The sequence below is a fragment of the Heptranchias perlo genome, chromosome 8, assembly GCF_035084215.1.
Source record: "Heptranchias perlo isolate sHepPer1 chromosome 8, sHepPer1.hap1, whole genome shotgun sequence".
Lineage (NCBI taxonomy): Eukaryota > Metazoa > Chordata > Chondrichthyes > Hexanchiformes > Hexanchidae > Heptranchias > Heptranchias perlo.
The window spans coordinates 9,956,253-9,971,027 of record NC_090332.1 but is presented as its reverse complement, the minus strand read 5'-3'; the positions used below and the strand labels follow the sequence as shown (position 1 = coordinate 9,971,027).

General features: G+C 42.2%; 1 protein-coding gene across 3 annotated transcripts in view; it reads left to right on the top strand.

Moving 5' to 3' along the window:
• smyd3 (SET and MYND domain containing 3) overlaps window positions 1-14,775 on the top strand; it is a 602,505-nt gene that overhangs the window by 135,137 nt on the left and 452,593 nt on the right. For all 3 annotated transcript variants that reach the window (XR_010963601.1, XM_067988627.1, XM_067988628.1), the window contains exons 3-4: window positions 9,918-10,025; window positions 11,994-12,051. Coding sequence is in view for 2 of the 3 variants with exons in the window: in XM_067988627.1 (XP_067844728.1) it covers window positions 9,918-10,025; window positions 11,994-12,051 (166 nt within the window). In the remaining variant the exon portion in view is untranslated. The remainder of the gene's footprint in view (window positions 1-9,917; window positions 10,026-11,993; window positions 12,052-14,775) is intronic.

Below are 14,775 nucleotides of genomic sequence, written 5' to 3'. Positions count from 1 at the left end.
TTCTCAAGGGCAATTAGGGATGGGCAATAAATGCTGGCCTCTTCAGCGACGCCCACATCCCATGAACGAATAAAAAAAATTCTCGGAGTGTTGTAGGGCTGGAGGAGGTTACAGAGATAGGGAGTGGCGAGGCCTTGAAGGTCATTGTTCTGCTATGAAAGTGTACCTTTTGTTGCATAAACTGTCAGCTAACAAAGCTATTGCCTGGATGCTGTACAGTGTCTGCACAAATGTAGTCAATTTTTACTGTAGAATTACCTCACTACAGTGCACCCTGTTGCAATAGAGCAGGTTTATATACAACAGTGTGTATTCTGAGCTACCTTTAGTCTATGCTTGACTCAATGGCTAGCATTGATGCCTTGGAGTCAGAAGGTCATGAATTAGGAATTCAAGCCCCATTCCAGAGATTTGAGTACATAATCTAGGCAGGCACGTCAGTGCAGCACTGAGAGTGTTGCACTGTCGGAGGAGCTGTCCCACAATTACACAGTTGATTCTTAATGCTCTCAGGCAACTTCCTTCTTTCTTTTGATCTTCCTCATTTTTGTTTTGTTCACTCAAGTAAGGCTTTTTTGGGCAAGATTCCCTCTGCTTCTGGTTCACCCTTGTCCCATGCACATTCAGCAACCGTGCAAATGACCTGTTCCAGAATAAAGCAAAGATGACAATGTGCCAAAAGTGTATGAAAAATTGTAACTTTTGACAAAAAAGGTATAGAAAAGATGGTCCATTGTAGCTTAAGTCCTGCTGGGTGCAGTCTGAGATGCAATTAAAAACTGCACTTTTTGAAGGACTTGATTATAACTTTCAGTCCTAGTATTTTACAGTTCTGACTGGGTTTGTATTAGATGTGAGGTAAATGCCAATATTTTTCAGTCAAGCTTTTGAACCCATCTGTTTGGAATACGGTGTGAAACTGGGTACATAAACTCATATGCTATGGTATGACTTTCTGTCTCAAGGAATAAGGCTCTTCCAGGATTTTTTTTTCTTGGAAAAAGCTATTTCCTGTCATTCAGGAGACAGTTTTCAACAATACCATTTAAAAGACCCAAATTTAAGAATGCAGTATCTGTAAAGTGCTTTGTCCTTTATCTCCATTGGATCTTAGATGAGTCAACAGTGGCAGTTGGATGACAAAGTGGGTTAGAAAACTGCCCTTCTTAACTTGCTGAGAATCCAGCCCTCATGGGATGAAATTCCCCTTGGTTGTGAGAATCCAGAATTAGTTTTGCCCAGTCACAGCGCAGTTGAAAATCGGCATATTCCCATAACTGCTTCTAGCTTGACAGACCGGTACAAATCTCACTCAGACGCTCATTGTGGAGAAACTGAAATATTACACGAATGTAGTAAAGTGTGTTCCACCGAGACTGGGGCTAAGGCACATCACTGGACAAGAGTCGAAGGAATTTTATTCTGCATCTTGCAGCACGATGTCTAATCTGGGATTGCTTGATGCTGGCACTGGCTATCAGCTATCACCCCTCTCTCTCCTATAGTTTTTGGGCTTTTTTGAAACACAGTTGGAGGCTGAGGTCAGAGTGGGAGTGGGATGGAGATCTTTTGCTTTACCTCAATACTTAATAGGTAGAGCAGGCCCTCCGATATGGACCAGTGCCCCATTCTCTCCTGAGTTTACTAGCACTATTTGAAGTGTACTGGCATGTATCTGGGTATTTATGCCCCCCCCATGTTTTCCCATTTACACACACACACTCAATCTTCCGTGTTTTATAGATGTGAGGCAGGTGTTTGATTCTACAGAAGTCCTTCAACACAATTGCTTTATTATCTAATCTTGCTTGTCTCCTGCCCTTGATCCAAATCTTATAATTATCTGCATTATTGTATTTTGATACATTTTCTCTTTTGAATCATCTCTTGGCTATTTTGAAAATATAAAGTCTGTTTCAGATTTTGGATGATTGGCTCAGGAAACATAAAGCAATGAAATCACTGTGGTCTGGCACCAATCCAGCTCGTTTTATGTGGGTGAGCTGTGCTGACTTCTATGGAGGTGGATACTGCGGTTGGAGTCAGGCTGTAAAGTGCTGGCTGTTTTCAACTACCTCTGCTCCATGACCCCTTGTATGAAATGGATGGTATTCATTAGATCCTGAGGTCAGGCCTCAGATTCTAAGAGCTATTTGTTTCCTTTACTCTCTGGATTTCTTTAACCCTGTTCTTGCCACAGTGTCACAAACGCAACGCTTCAATTTTCAGCCGGAACCGAATTTATGAGTCCGAAGTTTTGAAAGTAGTTTTTTTTTTAAGACCAGGAAGAAATAGAGAGGTTAGTGGAATGGACAGACAGGTGGCAGATGCAATTCAATAGAGAAAAGTGCAAGGTAGTACTTTTTGTTGGGGAAGAACAAGGAACGGCAGAATGCAGTCAATTGAAAAACTCTGAAGGGTGTGGATGAGCGAGGAGACCTAGAAGTTCAAGTAAGTCATTCCCTGAAAGTGCGAGTGCTGGTAGATAAAGAGACCAAGAGCATTTTGGGTTTTACAAATAGGAAGATTGAGTAGTGTGATTAAAATTACACAAAACACTGTTTCGGTCACAGTTAGAGCATTGTACGCTGTTTGTGGGCACACCATTATAGAAGGATCATTAAAGCCATAGCGAGCGTACAGTGTAGATTCACCAGGATGATGTCGGGGAGGGGAAACTAGTTATGAGGAGAAACTTGAGATACTGGGACTATTTCCACCGAAGCCCTGTAGGTTAAGAGGAGATTTAATCAAAGTTGTTAAAACTTTTAAGGATGATGATGCGATGAGTTGGGGAGTCATTGATGAGGATAATTTATAAAATTATCAGCGTGAGGAGAGAGGTTAGGAGAAATTCCTTCGTGTGTCGGGTTGTTGGAGCAGTGAATGCTATACCACAGGGAGCAGTGGTTGAGGCAGAGACCATTGTATTGCAGAAGGAAAAGTGGATAAATATTTGAAGCAGGAAGAGACCGGGCTATGGGGAGAGACTGGGCCAGTGAGATTAGATTTGCATTGTCTTAGATAAGAGCTGGCACAGACATGATGTGGCAAATGGCCTCTTTTGTGCTGTAACCTTCGATGGTCCAATAAACCAAGACCGTCCCATGACAACTGTAACCATTTCACCGAACAAGCTGCTGGATTGTTTACTTTTGTTTTTGAGCAGAAAGGTGGACAGCAGTTTTAAAAAAAAAACCTGTTGAATAATTGCAGTAAGTTATTTTTAAGAGGGAGACGTGTAGAAACGTGTTGCAATTTTTACCACCGCATAGAGTGCGTCTGCCTCCAAAAGGTGAGAGAGACTTGGCAAGAAACTGCTGAGTAAGCCACTGAATAAACACGGATTTAAGTCAGATTCATACTAGATCCAAACATGATCTCAGTATGCACTAGTGTCACCATATGTTGTTATTTTTCCCCTAATTATTATAATAAAGTACACTTTGATTTTGCAACTTGTGTAACTGTTGAGAGAAGAGGGCTCCTTGGTTGAACAGGACAATGAAAGTAGACAAGTTTCAGGAAGGGTGGTACTGAAATCTATCTTGTGGGGCGCTGCCAAGCTTTAAATAATGGGGCAATGCTGCGACATTCCATCATTCGCTGCAACATACAACAGTTCACGTAAAGTGAAAGTGGTGTGAACAGCGTGTTTGGAACCGTTTTATTAAAGGAGAAGGAAAGTCTGAGGGAGGGAGGGGGAAGAGAGCTCCACCCCTTCTCTATCACATAGAAAAACTTTAGTAAACAATTTTACAACACCAAGTTATAGTCCAACGATTTTATTTTTAATCCCACAAGCTTTCGGAGGCTTTCCCCTTCCTCAGGCAGTGTGGAAAAGACAATTTCGAATCCTTTGCATTTTAAGATCACAGAACAATGCCTGGTGACTACTGCCCGTTGCCAAGGCAATCACAGTGAGCAGACAGAAAGGTGTCATCTAAAAGGCCACTGAATATACAACCCCCCAAAAAAAAAAGAGAGAGAGAGAGATAAGGAAGACAGTCAATGACCCGTTATATTAAAAACAGATAACATTTGTTCGCTGGTGGGGTTACGTGTAGTGTGACATGAACCCAAGATCCCGGTTGAGGCCGTCCTCATGGGTGCGGAACTTGGCTATCAATTTCTGCTCGACGATTTTGCGTTGTCGTGTGTCTCGAAGGCCGCCTTGGAGTACGCTTACCCGAAGGTCGGTGGCTGAATGTCCATGACTGCTGAAGTGTTCCCCGACAGGGAGAGAACCCTCCTGTTTGGCGATTGTTGCGCGGTGTCCGTTCATCCGTTGTCGCAGCGTCTGCATGGTCTCGCCAATGTACCATGCTCTGGGGCATCCTTTCCTGCAACGTATGAGGTAGACAACGTTGGCCGAGTCACAGGAGTATGAACCGTGCACCTGGTGGGTGGTGTCCTCTCGTGTGATGGTGGTATCTGTGTCGATGATCTGGCATATCTTGCAGAGGTTACCGTGGCAGGGTTGTGTGGTGTCGTGGACGCTGTTCTCCTGAAGGCTGGGTAATTTGCTGCGAACGATGGTTTGTTTGAGGTTGGGTGGCTGTTTAAAGGTGAGTAGTGGAGGTGTGGGGATGGCCATAGCGAGGTGTTCGTCATCATTGATGACATGTTGAAGGCTGCGGAGAACATGGCGTAGTTTCTCCGCTCCGGGGAAGTACTGGACGACGAAGGGTACTCTGTTGGTTGCGTCCACAGAGGCACCTTAAATTGGGGACTGGGGAATTCAGGAGGAAAATCCAAGACTGAATTCAGGAGGAACTTTTTGACCCAGAGTGGTTAGGATGTGGAACTTGCTACCACAAGGAGTAGTTGAGGCAACTAACATTGATGCATTTAAGGGAAAGCTAGATAAACACATGAGAGAGAAAGGAATGGAAGGATATGCTGATAGGGTTAGATGAAGAGGGTCGGAGGAGGCTCGTGTGGAGCATAAACACCGGCATAGACCTAATGGCCTGTCTCTGTGCTGTAAATTCTATGTAAATTCAGTGTCTTTTTAAAAAAAAAATGAACGTCAATTTTGTTGCAGGTCCTGGGGGAGCTGGGAGTCAGGCTGCATTCCCTGCTTTGGTGACGTTGGTTACAGACAATGCCCCCATATGTTTCAGGGGGGCTCCACTGCAAACACTGTGGGACATTAGCCTGGCTCGACTGCTGCTCCAGTGCTGCCTGGCCCCAGGAAACCAAATCACTAGCTGCTATTAGAGATTTCCCAGCTCATGGCACGGAAAATCTGGTTTACCAGAGTTGGGTAACTCTTAGTCCAGTTTAAAGTTACAAGCATTTTGTTCACAGGGGAGCAGCTACCTATAAATGATTTCAGCAGATTGGTTGAGCAGGGAGACGGCCCCTACTTGAGCATCTCCTAATGTTCAGTAGACTTACTGGCCAAGGAGGAGCAAGTTCACCACTTGGGCATCTCCATGCTGGTGAAAACATTGACATCTCTGAAGAAAAAGGCAAAAGAATTTAGATGGCAAAGCTGTAATTTCCTTCTATAGGAAGGAGTATCATATCATAGTCTGTACAGCACAGGAGGAGGCCATTTGGCCCATCATGCCTGTGCCGGCTCATTGAACGAGCTATCCAATCAGTCCCATTCCCCTGCTCTTTCCCCATAGCCCTGTACATTTTTCTCACTTCAAGTATTTATCCAATTCCCTTTTTGAAAGTTACTATTGAATCTGCTTCCACCACCCTTTTCAGGCAGTGAATTCCAGATCATTACAGCTCGCTGCGTTTAAAAAAAAAAATGTTTCTTCAAACTCGCCTTTAGTTCTTTTGCCAATCACCTTAAATCTGTGTCCTCTGATTCTTGACCCTTCCACCAATGGGAGCGGCTTCTCTTTATTTACTGTATATATACTTTGAACAAACATTGTGCCTTCTAAATGTGCTATGCATTATTGAGATCGCTGCAGTTGTGAATGATAGTAAGGGAGGCATCAAATATTGGAGCATGAGTCAGGCCATTAGGTGTTGGTGCCTCTCCCAGAAAGTGCGATACATCCACTTATTAACTTGGCAGAAATAGTAGGTTGTCTGCAAAACAATATAATTGGATTGGATCAGGATAGATGTTCCGCAGTTTACATTGTCATCTTGTGGTTTGGGTACTACAGTCACAACCTGCCTTCCTCTAAAAGTAGAACAGGCCTGTTTAAACAAGTCTAAATTTTAACCCAGGCTTTTTAAACTGGAGGTATCAATAGAAGACTAACCCTTGCTTTTTCCAGCAGTTGGATCCATGTTTTGATATTTGTCTTAAATGGCTTTTTTTCAAGTACTTTACTGCAATACCGTACAAAATATATGCTGGGTTATTTTGTGGCTGCAGGCTCTGCATCATTTAAATGAGAACAACGACCTCAATTTGGACAAAAGCCAGAGGCTGGAATTAGCCATTTTACTCTCCTATGGGCTGCATTTGCTGATTGAATAGACACTCTAAAACTTATTGATTCGATCGAAGGGCTTTTGAGATGTTTTAATATGATAACATCACATTACAGCTTTTCACAGTGCTTGGTACAATGTTTGGTGGCACTGTGCCTCCCTTGCTTTTAGTGCTGGGCAGTGTTCCTGTTTCGCCAAACGAGCATATTCCAGCCCATCTACCTATAAGTGTACAAGCCTTTCCTCCAGCGTACATATCACATCACGTTGCCGAGCATCAAACGTCCCAAGGCAACAAACCTTGCCTTTGTTTCTTCTAATATAATCATTCTTGATCATATGTTATAAGAACATGTCTTGGACAAGAAGCGATGCTTACGCAGAAGATCCAAGAAAGACAGCTGCGGTGGTTTGGGCACGTCTCAAGAATGGAAACAGCTAGGTTACCTTTCATGGCCCTGAATACAGAGGTACATGGAACAAGAAGCTGAGGAAGACTAAGGAAGCGCTGGACAGACAATATCAAGAGCGACTTGTCATAGAAAGGGATAGAAATGACTGAAGCGACCAGGCCATTTCAGAACCGACAACAGTGGAATGAATTAATTTGGCCCCATCGTCGCTGCTGAGCTGACAGACGGGAATTTAGTAGTAGTAGTAGTAAATGTTCAATAGAAAACTTGCATTTTAACTTAACAAAATGCCCCAAGTACTTCACAGAGGCAATAAAAGACACCGAGTTCTGATGGGAGAGGAGATTCAGGGAGCAGACCAAAGGAATGGTCCAATCAGTAAGTTTTCTTGAAAGAGCAGAGAGATGTTGCAAGACCGAAGAGAGGATGATCCAGAGTGTGCAGCCAAGGTGACTGAAGATGGAGCAGAAAGAGGGGAGATGCAAATGAGGCCAGAGTTTGGAGCGCACATGCAGGCATGTAGGACTAGAACAGGTTGCAGAGGGGGAAGGAACGTGGTCATGGAAAGATTTGTAGATGTTACTGAATTCAACACGCTGGAGCACGAGGAGCCATTGGGGTGTGGGGAGGAAATGACCAATGCTGCAAACATTTTGTGAAGTTGTTTTGAGCTACCGTTTTGAATTTTTTCCCGAGCCAAAAACTTACTGCTGGAAGAAATTCATTTTTTTTTAAAAAGCTGCCATTCTGAATAAAATGCTTGTTGTTCAAAGTGGGCTGAATGATGCTGGTATATCCCTTGGAAAAGGTTTTCTCACAGAGCCCTATTCCTGTGTTAGAAACCAGAGACTTAACCTGGAGTACTTGGCTGGAGCTTGAATTATTGGATTGGACTTTTGTTTTATTTTATGTCTCTGTAAATGCCTCGGTTCCTCCTGATTTGGCCGCAATCAGTGACAATCAGGGCAAATTTCTCCATCTTTGTTTTGGCTACATGCACCACCTCTGTTAAAGGTTTGATAATTCAACCAGTTCCCCTGTGTTCTATTCAGCAGTCCGACTTGACCCACCTGGAATCCATCACAGTCTGCCTGACTTTCTCAACCCGAGTCCCCCTTCGCCTGTGGTTATCTCAACAGCTGTTGCTGTAATCAGTTATTCTGTATTTGTGGACTGTATTTGTGATTATAGTTGGCTTGTGTGCTCTCCTGTCTGTCCTTGGTGCATCTTGGCCTGCCCATTCAGCCCAAGTGGTTCTGACCTGCCTGTTTGCATGACTGTCCATGCTGAATTCCCATGGCCTGCCTACTTGTTCGCCCAACCCAACCCAACCCAACTGCTTTCTGCTGCGTTTGCCCTGGGCTCCGCTAGTTCTTGTATGTGCTTGGCCAGCCAAGTAACCTCCCTGGTACCTTTTATTGAAGTGGCTATTGTTCATTGTGAATGCTGGCAGGCTATCTGACTTTGGATGGACATCACAGCCGAGCGCAATCTTGTCCTTCCCCCATTGTCCACACATGTACACTTCCAAGAGTGTTGTGCGATCACTAATGTCAGCTGTGGCTCAGTGGGTAGCACGCTTGCCTCTTGAGTCAAAGTCGTGGATTCAAGTTCCACTCCAGAGACTTGAGCACAAAATTCAGGCTGACACTCCCAGTGTAGTACTGAGGGAGTGCTGCACTGTCGGAGACGCCATCTTTCAGATGAGACGTTAAACTAAGGCCCTGTGTACCCTCTCAGGTGAACGTAAAAGATCCCATGGCACTATTGGAAGACGAGTAGGGATGTCCTGGCCAATATTTATGCCTCAATCATCATCACTAAAATAGATTATCCGGTCGTTATACCATTGCTGTTTGTGGGACCTTGCTGTGCGCAAATTGGCTGCTGCATTCTCTGCATTATAACAGTGACCACACTTGAAAGCTACTTCATTGGCGGTAAAGTGCTTTAGGATGTCCTGAGGTCGTGAAAGGCGCTATTTAATACAAGTTCTTTCTTTTCTTTTAGTGATCAGGAATGCAAATTTTGGCCAATTTTGTTTCTCTTCCCAATTGTGGTGCTCCTGCTGGTTCCCTGGCTCAGGAACTGAATTTATCTTAAGGGAGCAACCATTAGGTTTTCCCACAGCTGAGTTTTTTTTTGTTGACTTGCACCTGCTGCTGCTTTACCTTTGCTGCTATTTTTAGCAGGTTACCTCAGCAGCTTTTTTGTCATTTCTGAAGATGCTTTCTGCTAGCACTGTGAAACGTCGAGTTTTATCTTTTGATCTTCACCCTTTTGCCTTTTTCCCCATTTCACATAATTTGATAAGGGACGAGTATAATGTGCTTTTTGATGTCTTGCAAATAATATTTGGTGCCATGAAGCTTTTAAGAATCAGCATACTTTAAGAAATGTGTATTGATGACTGAATCCAGTCCTTACCATATTTTTCTTTCGTGGGATAAATGGGACATTCCTTCTTACCAATGCTACTTGGGCAGACTCCCTTATCTCTTCCTCTGTTATATTGATTGTTTTGGTGCTACGATTGTGTCTCTGATTTTTATTTTCCTTCCCCCACTATGTACCCTTTGATTTTGGAGTTGTTTTAATCCCCTGTTGCATGAATGCAATCTAACTGAGGTGACCTTTAAAGACCATCCAGCATCTTCACCCCTTTGCAGCTTTTTGTTTAAAAAAAAATCCCTGCTTACAGGATATTAAACCCATGGGCTCACTCCTTGTACTAGTCGTTAGCAGATCTGTACTCTTGATCTTTTTACCTGTTGTTCTTCTCTCCACTCTAATTATTTTATGATGTGGAGATGCCGGTGATGGACTGGGGTTGACAATTGTAAATAATTTTACAACACCAAGTTATAGTCCAGCAATTTTATTTTAAATTCACAAGCTTTCGGAGATTTTCTCCTTCCTCAGGTTATTTTAGTCAGATCTATAAAGGGGTGGGGGCATTCCAGCCTGCAGGAGTTCTTATTTGGGGTTTTCAACTGAGAGGTTTTTCCTGTTTATGTTTCAGATTTCCAGCATTCATCAGTGTTATTTTTTCCTTTTTAATCCTTACTTTAAATCTGTTTTTTGTTCCAGAAACTAGCTTGGGCAGACCACAAGCGTGAATGCAAGTGTTTGAGAAGTATCTATCCAAACATTCCAACTGATATGGCCAGACTTGTTGCAAGGATAATCTTCAAATTGGTAAGTTTATGCAGCAAAGATGACGGGCTGAATTTACTATTATATAAAACAGCTTGGCTTATTTGTAAAGGGATAAAATGTAATTGCAGATTACTGCAAGGTGGGAATAGTCCTAATATGGGCCATTGGCAGTTCATCCCCCACCTCCTTGTTCACCTTTGGCAGACTTGATGCTCCATGTCCCTTTTGGGCCTCCATTCATGGCCTGCCTGACTGTGAGATATTGACCAAGCTACTCATTGTTACGCCCTCACTTTTTTTCTTGCTCTCCATCAAAAGAACACAAGGAAATGCTGGAAGGAAGCATTTTTTTCCTAGTTCCATAGACAAGTGGAAGCACCTATTAAAGTTAAAACTGTTGGTTCTGTAGTTGTATTTTCACTTTACTTCCTTGGTGTTCACTTGGCAATGGCCCACTGTGGTTTGATTGAAATCAGGAGAAAGAAGGGAGGAAAAATATAAAATTGTGACAATGTAAAAATTGGATACTTGAAGCATGAATGAAGATGAAGAGAAATGTTGGAGCTCACTGATCTTAACCTCCCTGCCTACTCACTTCAATAGTAAAAAAAAAACAACTCCACAAAATAATAGGGTATAAGTTGAAGCAAGTCATGCTTGGACTATGAAAAGCTCTGATGAAACCACACTTGAATACTGTGTGCAACCCTGGTCAAAGACACTAGGGAAACTTTGATGTCCTGGAGATGGTGTGGAGAAGAGACTGAGTGCGAGAGTCATGAGGAAATTTCGAAGAAAAATTTAGTCACTCAATCTCACACTCACACACTCTCGTGCTCACTCATGCATTTTCCAAATTTACAGGGACACCCTTCATCATATACTTGGTGATCTCCAAATCATTGAAGCACTGGCACCTAGACATGCTCGTTAAGACATCCGTATTTATCTGTGATCACGCCACTGCTTTGCTGACTGGTTTCTTGTGGTTTGCTGTCCACATGAATACTGAGGCGATTGATGATCGCCTTAACATAAATGATTTGTTGAAACAGGAATTGGGAACACGAGAACGTCAGACAGTAATTTCTACTTCTATATGAACAAATTCTGTTGGTCACTCTTCCCTGCAGCAGTTATTGACGACGTGCCATTGAATGCAATTTTTGTTATCTACAGTAATTAAAAAAGGCAAATTGTGCATAGGTTCTTGATATTCTTCACTGCAATCATTGCATGTTATGGATATGCAAAATAATGTAAGAACAGAAGTAGTGAATATTTTTTGTCGGCTCCTAATTGTAACCAGCATGTGTTTGGCGGTTCATTCATCAAAAAGTTTTAATATAATGCCCTCTGCAAATACAAATATATGTATATTTTTAAAATCTATGCAGAGAACCAAATCTAATAGAAAAGATAATTAGTGTCACGGGAAGATTAATGTTTGTTTTTATTTTTTATTCGTTCATGGGATGTGGGCGTCGCTGGCAAAGCTAGCATTTATTGCCCATCCCTAATTGCCCTTGAAGGTGATGGTGAGCCGCCGCCTTGAACCGCTGCAGTCCGTGTGGTGAGGACAATTTAACCTTAATTATAATTGTGATGAGCTGGAAGCCCTCCAACTATTAAAGCTGCATTCTCGTTGGCAATGAAGTGACTCTGGTGGTGTCTGAAACAATTGTTTACTCGGACCAGGCTCAGGCTGTTTTGCTTTATTCCTCTGTAATGATCTGGGAAAATGGTACTGCTTCTTATCTATCCCATGCTAAGCATGTCACTTTGGCTCAGTGATGGCACTTTTGCTTCTGAGTCAGAAGTTGGTGGGTTCAAGCCCCACTCTAGGCTGACACTTGAGCACAGCACCGAGGAATTGCTGCATTGTTGCAGGTGCTCTCCTTCGGAAGAGACAGTAAACCGAGGCCCTGTCCACCCATTCAGGTGGATGTGAAAGATGGGGAAATTCCTAATATTGTGACGTTAAAGTGATCTATATTTGTTTTACAGCTGACTGGGTCGCCCTGCTCTTCAGAAGAGTTGTATTCTGTGTCGGACCTTCAGTCCAGTAAGTATTTGTTTCAGTCCTTTTGAAAAAGCTGCGTTGGCTGCTGTGTCCTGTTGGCCACTAATTGCCGTGTGGGGGATTCTCGTCGGATTTTCACCAAAACTATTCAAATTTGTATCACTACATTGTATTCCTAATTTGCCAAATTTTCGTTTAGGGCTGTGACTGAAAACCTCGTCTTTGCTTTGTAACAGTACATTTATCATGTACTCAGTGCTGTGCACTAATTGAAGCACTCAAACCAGCATTCTGCAAGCCATCCCCTCTTCATGCAAACCAAAACGGGCAAGATGGTTGAAGTTAGATAGGAGTTCTGTGTCAGCAGACTCCGCAGCAGGTTAGCTGTGATGATGTTGCATGTTGTGGCAGCCGCACAGCGCTTGCTTGCTGAGCCCCTGCCATTTATGCTTTGATTTCATTTCCAGTGTAGCAGTCGTCACAGTTGGGGTGCTGCTGTTTAACTGCGCCTGTGTGTTTTGAAATTGTTCTACAACTTGTTAATCAATGCACTGTTAATGGAACTGGTTGGTAGGTTAGGTTAAAGGGATGCTTTGCTGCAGCAAGAGGCATCCCATGTACATGATGATGGGCAAATGATTTATAGAAGTGCCTTGCATTCACAGGCATTATTCTTGGCCAGTGCTGCGATTATTCATTAGTGAACTAAATACATAAGAAGGTACTGGATGGATGGGAGTGAATTACAAGGCATTAATTCAGTTGATGGGCTCAGATAATATTTTGTTTTTAAAAACAAACTGGAGTCGCTACTAAAGGATGTGAACCCAGGACTGGCTGTAAAACCTGTGCCACTCATCCACTATTTTTAAACTGTGTGGAATTTTTTAAACATCTGACTGTGACACTTCTTGGGAGATGATGTGAAATAATGCAGGCGTTACTGGATATTCAGTTGCTCAAACAACAGGATGACATAGGATCACGCAGAATATTGGGTTCTTTAGGAAGGTGAATTGGAGGAGAAATCACTGTCTCGACCTCCCCCACACCATGTATTGTGATCTAATGCTTTCATTAGCTGGTGCTGATTCAGCAGGTTTAACTTAGTGAAACTGGAAATTGCTTTCTAATGTACCTGTCCAATTTCGGCATGCTCTTCAATTTCATTTGATTATCAGTGATTTTCTGATCTAAAAGCACAGAAGTGTTCTCACCTTGCTTATTGGATTTTGTGCAGAGAATCGCGACAGTGCTTCGTTGCCACGTGGGTGAGGTGGATCGAGTTGAGATCTCCATCTTGATGTTTGAATATGATTTTTCTTCCAGCTTGTGTTCTTTGGTTCTGTCAGTAAATATGTTGGTCGAATTCCCCCCTTTATTAAAAAAAGTAACAAGCATCAGACATACAAAGCTAGCATGGTGTCTTCTGGTCCGAATTGGAACAACAATATGTTTCACAAGTGCTTAATCGAAGTATTATTTCCACACAGTTAACTAAATACTCCATTCTGACTGTTGGCAACAAGTGAAGGTTAGATTTTACTATACGTAAAGTATGATTAATTTCTTTTCATTTTGCTTTTACTGACTTAGGTTACTGCACCCCAAGTAATTCATTGTATGTAAAGTGTTTTGAGATGTTGGACAGTTGTGATGAGGCGCTATATAAATGCTAGTCCTTTTTTCTTTTTGACTCAGTTGTGGATAAAGTACTATTTAGCCAATCACCCTGCACAGTTGGAGAATGTTAGAATCTCTCAGCAGCTGATATGAGATCTGTAACTCTTGAACCCTTAAAAGTGTAAATTAATGCTGGTTGTTTGCTGCACATGATTTTAATGCATTGATGAGTAATGAAAAATGCTGGATGGTGCAAACTTCTCATGGACAATTGAGGCGTTCACGTGAATTAATTTCTGCTCTATTTTAGGATCAGGAGAGCCCATTGATGTGCATTGAGCCTTTTACAGATTAATAGTATTGAAATATTCTACATAAAATGCTTTGGTAAGGCAATCTGAAAGCCAAGATGTAATACTAATTTATGCCTGATTTCCTTTTAAAAAAAAATTCACTAATTGTCGGTGAATTTTGTTTTAAAGAAAAGCTTGATTGCATTTAAACTTGCTGCAGTCATCAATATATTTTGTTAATATACGTTGAGTAATTAGAACTAATTGTGGAATTGATAGTGTGCATTCAGTGCTTTTCAGTCCATGACTGTGCCATTTAAGAGCTCATAATGTGTCTGATTTAAAGGTTAAGAATTCAACAAGGGTGTTCAGATGGGAATATAGCAGCGTGAAATACAGCTGGAAGACCACTTCGGGGATTTTCTTTTACATCTGTAATTGGTCCAAATTTCTGTCTCATTCCCAGTTTATGTATTTTTTATTGTTTTTGATGTTGAGGGCACTGTAAATACTGTAAATTTATAGTAATGACTGACTGGATCATATTTTTACTCACTTAACTTTCGCAGGACTTCAATTGTGAGGTGTCACCCTTATTTACATGGGTTAATTGGCTGCAAACGTACTGACTTATTTCTTCTACAGCATATTCTGTACTCTTTAACTGTTCGGCATACTAACAGTCCTATGGAAGATTCTTGCTGCTGGATTAGATCTGAGCATCTTGAACAATGGGGCCCTCAAGGGTTTCTGTGAGGAGCTCTGTTGGTCAATGATGTCTCTGTGAGCACTTAGTCTGTTCTTTTTCTTTATAATTTCTCCTGAACGCATTCGTCCCTTGCTGGCATTT